This window comes from Salvelinus namaycush, chromosome 11 (assembly GCF_016432855.1).
Source record: "Salvelinus namaycush isolate Seneca chromosome 11, SaNama_1.0, whole genome shotgun sequence".
Classification (NCBI taxonomy): domain Eukaryota; kingdom Metazoa; phylum Chordata; class Actinopteri; order Salmoniformes; family Salmonidae; genus Salvelinus; species Salvelinus namaycush.
This window is the reverse complement of record NC_052317.1, coordinates 34147912-34158953: the sequence shown is the minus strand read 5'-3', so window position 1 is coordinate 34158953 and position 11042 is coordinate 34147912. Positions and strand designations below refer to the sequence as shown.

General features: G+C 41.0%; 1 protein-coding gene across 1 annotated transcript; it reads left to right on the top strand.

Annotated features, from left to right (window-relative positions):
- The first annotated feature begins 4955 nt into the window (after positions 1 to 4955).
- Positions 4956 to 8112, top strand: zgc:161969 (uncharacterized protein LOC569044 homolog). The gene is made up of 2 exons (XM_039003521.1): positions 4956 to 5202; positions 6183 to 8112. The coding sequence occupies exons 1-2, from the start codon at positions 5017 to 5019 to the stop codon at positions 7881 to 7883; spliced, it is 1887 nt and encodes a 628-aa protein (XP_038859449.1). The 5' UTR covers positions 4956 to 5016; the 3' UTR covers positions 7884 to 8112.
- The last annotated feature ends 2930 nt before the right edge of the window (positions 8113 to 11042 follow it).

Here is an 11042-nt window from a genome sequence, read left to right as displayed (position 1 = left end):
GGAGACAGTCAGCAGGAGGGAGAGGAGGACAGAGGGAAAGGACAGAGAGAAAAGGGGATGAGAGAGGACAGAGGGAAATACGGAGTGAAAGAGCGACAGGGTCGGAAAACGGTTAGACTGAGAAAGAGATAGGATTTCACGTCTAAGAGAGGCAATTATAGATGAGAGATGGAGCGAAACAGAAAGACGTAATGAACATTGATAGCTGCGGGTATGTGAATTGTCTCATACCGTGTCCAGTTTATGTGTAACTTGTCCTGTAGGATGGAGGATTGAGAGACTATTTTTGTTCAGATACCAGAGTTGATGATGAGCAGTATCTGCAATCAATTTGTAACTTTTTCATTTTCACTTTTAAAAGTAATAAGATAAGTAAATCATGTAGCCCTTAAAACATGGCAAGACCTGAATACAACATTCGATTGACATTTGGATCTCTGGTATTTTTACCTGTCAATCTGGCCAGCCCCATGGTTTCCTGTTTTGTTTAACCTGTTTTTCTTGTGATGGATTATATTCCCTATTGGCATGTATGTGTTTTGCGGAGTGAATACTTCTTATGAAGATTTTAAAAAGTCATATTAAAATTAATATATACATTAGCTCTTTAGAAGTCATTAGAAGTACTATGTGAATTAGATTATTATTTTTGTTTTATGCATGTTACATTGCATGTTACATTAGGTTACAGAGTATCAATATTCACTCTTGTGTTCTTCATTGAACCAGTATCATGACAGCTGTTTGTAAATATAGCTCTCACCACCAGAGTTGGCATGGTGGCAGGGCATTGGCAAGTGTGGAGAGCATTAGCATAGTGAATAACGGATACTCCTCATAGGGCTAACAGTCATGCACAAAGAGATGGAGGCTTTGGCGAGGACACAAGCACGTCCTCGCCGGACTCCTGTGGATCAAGTGTGGTGTGCTGTCACAACTAGTCAGTCACGCTTCCCTAGTTAGGGGTTCAGCAGCTAAACTGGTGAAACCCTATTGTATTTGTTAGCATTTATTATTATGGGTTCAGCAAGCATAGGCTGCTAAAGACCTATTTTTATTATTCCAGTTCATTATTATAATGTATATTTCCGTGAGATGGTAATGCCTACAAAGGTGCAACTTAACATGACGGTAAAGTCCCGTGTGCCACACCCTCTCTTGCAATTCCCTGCCAATTGGCCAGATGGTGGCACTATAACAAGCGATTAAAATACAAACTTTGGAAGCTCACACCCCTCACAACGTAACCTACAGTCATGAAATTCTGTACATAGGTCTCTTTCCTCACAATAAACACCTTTTCCTCAAGGACCCATAACGTCCGCCATGTTGGATTTTCTGCCATTTAGAATTTTGTGAAAAGCACTTAAAATTCTACCACTCTGGCACCGAATGACCAATCTAAAAGTAACTTGATACATGTCATGTATTGGCCAAGGTCTCTGAAAGCACATTTTTTCCAGACTATACTCAACCTATGCAAGCACATTCAGATCAACCCCACAGTGGCGCTATAACTGGCACATGTTTATATCACTTGATCTGTTTGACCGAGTGATGAAATTTGGCACACAAGCTCAGGGACATGCATCTAGTTAACCTCTAAAGCATGGTTTAGTTTGGTTTTAAGCTCTTTGCTCATAGTGGCCATATTGTTTGAGCTAGAGTCTTGGAAAATGTTGCGTTTAAAAACATGGGTACATGCTGTAGATGCTATGTACCAAATTTGATGCTGATCAGTCCAGCGGTCCTCAATATCATTGAAAATGTTCCAAAATACCTCAAAAGCATATTATATTGCATTATCAGTTTGATTTTGATTTCTGATATTTGTCAAGTGTAATAAATAGTACAGAAGTAACTTGTCATTGGGGAATCCGTAAACATTTTCCTGATGGTGGCACAGTGGACGCACAGCTGAACCCTGGCAACGCAGCTTGCTGCATTAATTAGTATTCCTCTACTTCTGTAAAGCCAAATTAAAATGCAAATTCCTGTGAGATTATAAGGCCTAGGAGGATGCAACCTGGTATGACGGTAAAGGTCCAAGGGCCACACCCTCCCCTGCAATGTCTTGCCAATAGGCCACATGGTGGTGCTATAACAATCGATTTAACATGCAAACTTTGAAAAGGCACGACCCTCACCCCGTTTGACCTAGTCATGAAATTCGGTATGTAGGTCCCGCTCCTCACAATGAACAAATTTGCCTCAAGGAACCATAAGGTCTGCCATGATGGATTTTCCGCCATTTTTTATTTTGTGAAAAATACTTTAAAAGCTTCTCCTCTGGCACCGAATAACCGATCTGTATGTAACTTCATATGTGGCATCTATGTACAAAGTTCTCCCAACACAACATTTTCCAGACTAGTACCTAAAACAACATGGCCGCTATTGACCAGTAAGCATTCACATGGGCGCGGTCTGGCACATAATTGCATATAAATCAGTCACAGATATTCATATTGTAACAAAACTTGGTACACATGTTCCAAACACTGTGAAGACTCGACATATTCAAGCACATCGTCCACACAGTGGCACTATAAAGGGCACATGTTTATATACCTTAGTCTGTTCGATTCAGTGATTACACTTGGCACACATGCTCAGGTATATGAGTCTAGCTAACCTGTAAAGTGTGGTTCAGTTATGCCGCATGGTGGCGCTGACATGAAAAAACATTCATGCAAGCTCATTGGCTCATAGTGGCCATATAGTTTGAGTTAAAATCCTGGAAAATGTTGCGTTTAAAGACATAGGGACAGAGATAATGGACACCAAATTTGGTGCCCAGCGGTCCTGAAGAAGATGTTTAAAGTAATCAACATCATTGAGGTATTTTGGACCATTTTCAAAAGTTTAAAACAGGGACGGGAAACTCCAGTCGTCAGGGGCCGGAGAGATGTCACACTTTTTCCTCATCCTTACCAAACACAGCATATTAAAGTAATTGTATTCTAAAGTGAAGATCATGATTAATTGATTATTGGAATCAGTTGTGTTAGCTGGGGCTGGGGCAAAAGAGTGACACCAAACAGGCCCCTGAGGACTGGAGTTGCCCATACCTGCTTTGAAATGTCATTGGAGACAGACTATTGAGTCATGCCTAGATGGGATACAGTTTTTGTCCCCCCCCAAATTTGTGCCTTTTAGCTAACCCTAACTATTCTACTAACTCTTTAGCTACCCTCCAAGCTCATCATTAAGATCGGTGCCCTGGGTCTGAACCTTGCACTGTGCAACTGGGTCCTGGACTTCCTGACGGGTCACCCCCAGGTGGTGAAGGTAGGAAACAACACCTCCACTTCGCTGATCCTCACACAGGGGCCCAACAACGGTGCGTGCTCAGCCCCCTCCTGTATTCCCTGTTCACACATGACTGTATGGCCACACACGCCTCCAACTCAATCATCAAGTTGCAGACAACACAACAGTAATAGGCCTGATTAACATCAATGACAAGACAGCCTACAGAGAGGAGGTGAAGGCCATGGGAGTTTGGTGCCAGGAAAATAACCTCTCACTCAATGTCAACAAAACAAAGACGCTGATCGTGGACTTCAGGAAACAGCAGAGGGAGCACGCCCCTATCCACATCGACGGGACCCAGTGGAGCAGGTGGAAAGCTTCAAGTTCCTCGGCGTACACATCACTGACGATCTGAAATGGTCCACCCACACACACGTGGTGAAGAAAGCACAACAGCGCCTCTTCAACCTCAGGAGGCTGAAGAAATGTGGCTTGGCACCTAAAACCCTCACAAACTTTTACAGATGCACAATTGAGAGCATCCTGTCGGGCGGTATCACCGCCTGGTACGGCAACTGCACCGCCCTCAATCGCAGCACTCTCCAGAGGGTGGTGCGGTCTGCCCAATGCATCACCAGGGGAAAAATACCTGCCCTCCAGGACACCTACACCACCCGATGTCACAGGAAGACCAAAAAAATCATCAAGGACAACAACCACCCGAGCCACTGCCTGTTCACCCCACTATCATCCAGAAGGCGAGGTCAGTACAGGTGCATCAAAGCTGGGACCGAGAGACTGAAAACAGATTCTATCTCAAGGCCATCAGACTGTTAAATAGCCATCACTAGGTGGCTTCCACCCGGTTACGTAACCATGCACTTTGGAGGCTGCTGCCCCATATACATAGACTTGAAATCAATGGCCACTTTAATAATGTTTTCATATTTTTGCTTTACTCATCTCATATGTATATACTGTATTCTATTATACTGTATTTTAGTCTATGCCACTCCAACATTGTTCATCCTAATATTTATATATTCCTTAATTCCATTCTTTTACTTTTAGGTTGTGTATATTATGTGTATTTTTGTGAATTGTTAGATATTACTGCACTGTCAGAGCTAGAAACACAAGCATTTTGCTACACCCGCAATAACATCTGCTAAACATGTGTATGTGACAAATAAAATTTGATTTGAACCTGCTGCATAAATTCTCTTAAACCTACAACCTTTGGGGTGGCAGGTAGCCTAGTGGTTATAGTGTTGGGCCAGTAACTGAAAGGTTGCTGCATCAAATCCTTGAATAGACAAGCTAAAAATCTGTCGTTCTGCCCCTGAACAAGGCAGTTAACCCACTGTTCCCCGGTAGGCTGTCATTGTAAATAAGAATTTGTTCTTCTTGATTTGCCTAGTTAAAAAAAAAAAATGAATACAACGAAAAGTTATATTTGACAAAATATGTATCCCTTCTAGAAAAACTCACTATTGGGGAAGTAATTATACCCAGGTGCCACATCAATATCATCTCCTAAATTGTGATCATACACGACTGTAATAAAGACCATTTGGAACAAAGCCACAAACACACAGGGGGCTGGGTTACTTCGGTAGAAAGTAACCAATGGTAGTAACGCATTACAAGTAATCCGGATTACGTGGTTACGTAATCAGACTACCGCAGTGTGCTTTGTCTGTTTCCACAAATTGCTGTCTCGATCTAAATGCAACACATTGTACGGATAAATTGTTAAAAATGGATACCAGTATGGATACCGATACTCTTGCCACATCGTTCCACGTCTGGCGATATCGACAACATTTTATTTTCAAAGAAGTAAAAGACAAGAATATAATCGTTCAATGTGTTCTATGCAAACCCAAAATCCGCATGCTGTCTACCTCCAAGAACTCGACATCAAATCTGAAGAAACATTTAGAGGTTAGTAAATGCTTTCAATTAACATGTTGTATGGCGTGTTAAAAATGCAGATAGTTTATACAAAATGTAGCCAAAGCCCGAATCAACTTTATATACCAGCTGTGGCCTAGCTACTACTCTGCTACCATCTCTTTCCCAATAAAGAATGAAGGCTTCACTGTGTTTTGATTGGGTGGCGGTGTATTTCGTCCAGCCCATAATACTGACATTTCATTGGTTCCCTCATGCGTCGCCATACCCCCGAAATACAATTACACGATCAGACAAAAAAGTATATTGGAAATGTAATTCGAACATTCTTAAACATTGCAATGAGTTGTCATTTTCACCTACTGAAAAATAACAACAAAGACAGCAACCACAACCACAAAACATTTGGGAAGGGGTGCGCTCTCAATAGAGCCATGTTCAAGAGCATCACATTTGTTCATTTGCTGACTGACTGATATATTTTGTATTTTGTGACTTGGCTAAGATTGTGTTTTGCATATGTAACAGTTTAACTTTACGGCGTCCCCTCGCCCCAACACGGGCGCGAACCAGGGACCCTCTGCACACATCAACAACAGTCACCCACGAAGCAGCAAGTGACGTAACTGATTGAAACGCTATTAGCGCGTACCCGCTAACTAGCTAGCCATTTCACATCCGTTACACATACAAATAAAGAAAGAAAGGGGTGAAAGTAAAGGGATCTTGCTAGTTTCACCTAGCCTGTTTCTTCCTATAAGTAAAGCTGGAGAGGAGGCGAGGATGCCACTTAAGACTTGAGATGCATGAAATGTATATCATATGGGTAAACGGGATTCTACTGGTGGTCAGTGTGTAAGTGTGTGTTCACCTGCAGAAGCAATTGCATAAGGATGGGCTCTGTGTATATTGCAATAAATAGATTGGGCAAATATTTTGGGCATTACAAATACAACAGATGTTCTGATATGTATGCTTCTGTATTGATGCATTTTATTTTTGTATTTCAGAGAAAGCATCCCAGCATGTATCTAAAGTCCCCTAAAGTTGAAATGAATGGACCAAATGGACCAACCACCTCAGACTCTCCTAAGGAGCCAAAGTACAAGAAATCCAAGCTGGAAAACCTAGTCCATCAAATGACGTCACAGCCAAAAGTGAACGCCCTGGTCTTCAACTTCATGGTGGATGATGTCCAATCGCTGTCTGTCTTGGAACAGCCTGCGTTCAGGAAGCTGATTGAAGGCTTAAGTGGAGGAAAGATATCCATGACCCGAAATACATTTATCAATAGAATTGAGATGGCATTCTCCAAAATGAAGGATAAACTAAAGGAAAATCTGGACAGTGTACAATCAGTGTGCACTACAGCAGATATCTGGACAGCCCACAACAGAAGCTACATTGGGATGACATGTCATTGGATTGAGAAGAATGACCTGGAGAGGAAGTCTGCTGCACTTGCCTGTGCCAGAATACGGGGCGCACACACATTTGATACAATTGCAGCCAAGATAAACGAGATTCATGTGGCCTACAATATTGAAAACAAACTTCAGGCTACTGTCACTGATAATGGCAGCAACTTCGTCAAAGTCTTTAAAGAGTTTTCAAAGGGGGACAATGAAAATGATGAAGATGACAATGTTGAATTTGAGGACGTGGGCACCATTCTTGACGGAGCAGATGAGGCCATGCACCTCTTTCTGCTGCCGCACCAGAAATGTGCATCACACGCATTGAATCTGATTGCCTCCCATGACCTAGCGCAAGCTCTATCACAGGGAGAAACTGCCCAAGTGTACTACAGCGCAATGGCCAAGTGTTCTGTAGTATGGAACAGGGTCCACCTATCCCCATTGACTATAGCAGCAGTGGAGGACATAGAGAAAATGAAATTGACTGCTCCTTGTGAGAGTCGCTGGAATTCTGAATACTGTGCAGTGGAAAAGATGGTTTCTCTCCCTGAAACAAAACTAATGGATGTTTGTGACAGCCTGGGGGTCCCAAGACTGCTATCTTACGAGATAGCATTTTTAAAAGAATACATAGATGTCTTCAAGCCACTTGCTTTTGCACTGGACCTCTTCCAAGGAGAGCAAAAATGTTTTCTTGGACTGGTCATACCAACGGTACTCACATTGAAGAAAAAGCTATGTGAGAAGAAAACTCTTACACTCTATCTCTTCGACGTAATCAACCCTGTTCTCGAAGCAATAGATTCCCGCTTCAAACAGCTGTTTGCTAGTCTGGATGCAAAAATGGCAACAGCGACTACTCCACAATTTCGTTTGTGGTGGCTACCAGAAGCTGAGAGAGAAGACATGCATTTGATGCTAGTAGCTGAGGCGACCCCAATGGAGCTGACTGATGGTGCACCAATCGGCAGCGACGACATGCAGTCAGAAGATGAATTCTTCAGTTTCGGACCTGGGACCGGCAACAGTGACACAGAAGAGGAAGTCCGGAGGTACCTAGAGGGAACCAGCAAAAATCTCAGCTGCCTGAAATACTTCCCAAGAGTGAGAAAGCTGTTCCTCAAATTCAACACCATCCTACCTTCAAGTGCTCCTGTGGAGCGCCTCTTCAGTCATAACGGGAACATTCTCACCCCCCAAAGGAATGGTCTGACTGATGATCAGTTTGAGCAAGTTCTCCTTTTGCGTTACAACAGCAAAATATGCACACAGGACAAAATATTCCCTGAATGAAAAAGGAATGTGATTTTTCTCACAGATTATGTATTAGAGGTGTATTCTTTGTTGTGTTTGTTAAGCTGTTTAAAAGTAATCAAAGGCTGTGCGTACTGAGGTTTAAACAGAGATTTATGTTTGAAAAATGTTTGTCTGCGTGACATATTATTATACTGAACAAAAATATAAATGCAACATGTAAAGTGTTGGTCCCATTTTTCTTGAGCTGAAATAAAATCCCAGAAATGTTCCATACACACAAAAAGCTTATTTCTCTCAAGTTTTGTGCATAGATTTGTTTACATCCCTGTTAGTGAGCATTTCTCCTTTGCCAAGATAATCCAGCCACCTGACAGGTGTGGCACATCAATAAGCTAATTAAATAGCATAATCATTACACAGGTGCACATTTTGCTGGGGAAAGTAAAAGGCCACTAAAATGTGCAGTTTTGTCACACAACACAATGTTGCAGGTTTTGAGAGAGCGTGCAATTGGCATGATGACTGCAGGAATGTCCAACAGAGCTGTTACCATTTAATAGAATGTTCATGGCTGTGCTCCTGCCCAGTAATGTGAAATCCATAGATTAGGGCCTAATGAATTGATTTCAATTGACTGATTTCCTTCTATGAACTGTAACTCAGTAAAATATTTGAAATTGTTGCATGTTGCATTTATATTTTTGTTCAGTGTATGTGTATATATATATATGTGTATATATTCTGAATATTGAGTTATGTACTAGTTGTTAAATGTCAACATAGTCTACTAGTTGTTAAATGTGAATGTTTACTTAACTATACTTGTCAGAACATTGAGTGTTCTTTACTAGTTGTTAAACGTGACAATCTACTTTTCTTTACTACTTTGCTTAAAAAAAATGTACACAAGGCTAATAGCCTACTTTTTACACGAGTACATTTGAAAATGAGTAACAAAAATAAAATGCAACGTGTTTATTTGTGCTTTTATTAAACATGAGGTTACCTTAAATATTTTAAAAGATGTAATGTAATTTGTATCAAGTAGGGTGGCAAAATTCCAGTAAATTTCCCAAAATTCACAAGTTTTCCAGAAATCCTGGTTGGAGGATTACAGATATCCTGTTATTCCTTCCTGATTCCAACCAGGATTTCTGGAAAACAATGGCATTTGGGCAAGGTTGCTGGATTTTTGCAACTCCAGTATCCAGTAACTGATTTTCTGTGCTCCTACATGGCTTTGGAGACCTCCAAACAGAGGAACAGGTTCACACTCACAGTTTACACACACTATCACCTCTAGGCGGCAATGTTGAGTGTGTGTGTACTGTGAGTGTGAACCTGTTCCTCTGTTTGGAGGTCTCCAAAGCCATGTAGGAACACAGAAAATACGTTACTGGATACTAGGGCTGTAAAAATACAGTAACTGTTGGCAACCTATCTTTCATTTAGCAGGCCACGTTTACTATAATGTACCAGTTCAGTTTGTGTGTACCAGGAAAATAAAAACACAAGACAATACCCAGTTTCAACTTAAATAGAGAGCACCATACAGAAAATCATATACTTGGAGCATAATGGGGCAAAGGTGAGATGAGGGCATCTCATCAGGTGGCAGTTAATGGACAACTGGGCATTTGAAAGAATTGAGGTGAGGTGTCATATATTCCTCTGCTGCTAGTGATTTTGTTAGTGAATCCAGTGCTAATAATAATATATTTGATGGATGCACCTTCTAGAGACCATCACAACATAAGCCTCAAGGTGCATTTCAGTTTTGATTTAGTGTACAGAAATAATATAATTAAGAACATTTTAAAATAAGCATTGCATCTCCAGTCTAGGCACAGCTAAAATTTTGAGTGAAGGGTTATAACATTGAATCAACATGGTCACCTTTTGTAGAGGCTGAAAATATAAGAGGTCAAGTTGTATTATTGCCTGGATGGTTAACAAAACATTCCCCATTATTAGATACATTATGCAGGTAATAGGACATATCTTTACTTCTTATTCAAGTTAAACTTTCAGTAAACTGGTGGTTACTCGTTTATTTGGATGTTTGACAGCAAAATCCAACGTGTAGAACCTCTGAGCCAAATTGTCCCAACTAGGCCGCATTTATTGTTTTCTCAACCTAACTATGTCTATTACTGTCTCCCGCCCAGTATTCCGTTCATTATATGATGGACAGCCCTATTCAGCCAATGGTATATTAGAATCCTGCCGGTTTGTGTAAATTCAGACCAATGATAGTCAAGCGGATGGGATTCGATGGGCACACGTTCAATGTTTTCGCTGGCAAGAACGTTAGTTCCTGCTCTTTGCTGGCCGTTTCCTGTAATCGTACAGTGTTGTGAGACGGAGAAAGCCATGTGTGTCGATGGAAAGGTACATTTAGCACCCCTAAATTATAACTGAGAGTCGGGGCAGTGGATAGTATGGTTATTAGGGGATATTTTTTCTGATGAACAGATGTAGTCCAACCCAAATAGCATTGCGGCCTTACCCATGTCTGATCGTAGACAGACTATGGTTATTGTGGCACGTTGCATTTGGTTTGGTCCGGTTTGTTGATGAGATTGAAATAGTGGATGGTAACGTTATGCAGTAAATTATGGAGATGATGCTACCTATTGACAGATCTATTATATAGTACCGTTTTTATATACCATTTGAAATAGATTTATCCCAAAACAGCCTCATCCAATTCAAATAGCAATTTAATGCTAACGTTATATCTGTACTGAAGCGGGTTTGCGGAGAGCAACACGGTCAGAAAGAAACCATGTTATCCTAGACGGATGTTTTTCGCCCACTTGCCATTTAAACTATTACTTTCCATACAAACACTGTTCTTAAAATAGTCTATGATCACAATGAAGGCATGTTTGATTGAAGGAAAAACAGAAACTACTAGTTAGTGTTTGTTGTTGTTATAGCTAACTAGCATCGATGGATCAACTTATGATTCCGGGAAACGGTAAACAATACGGGAATGACGATATAGATAGCTTTTCAGAACCCCTACTTGAAGCTGAATGCATCGATTGTTTTCGTATTCTTGAAACAAAGTGTTTATGTTATACTATTTTCACCAAAATCATGAAAATAGGTCAGCAACAGGGCCCCGATGCGCTAGTTAGCTTACTAACTACCGTACGAACTAGCTTACGTTACTAGCTAACTAGATAC

Excerpts from the sequence above, each read along its gene's own strand:
- zgc:161969 (XM_039003521.1), top strand. The coding sequence starts at position 5,017 with ATGGATACCAGTATGGATACCGATACTCTTGCCACATCGTTCCACGTC. Across the intron at positions 5,203-6,182 it reads ATCTGAAGAAACATTTAGAG|AGAAAGCATCCCAGCATGTA; the intron begins GTTAGTAAATGC and ends TTTGTATTTCAG.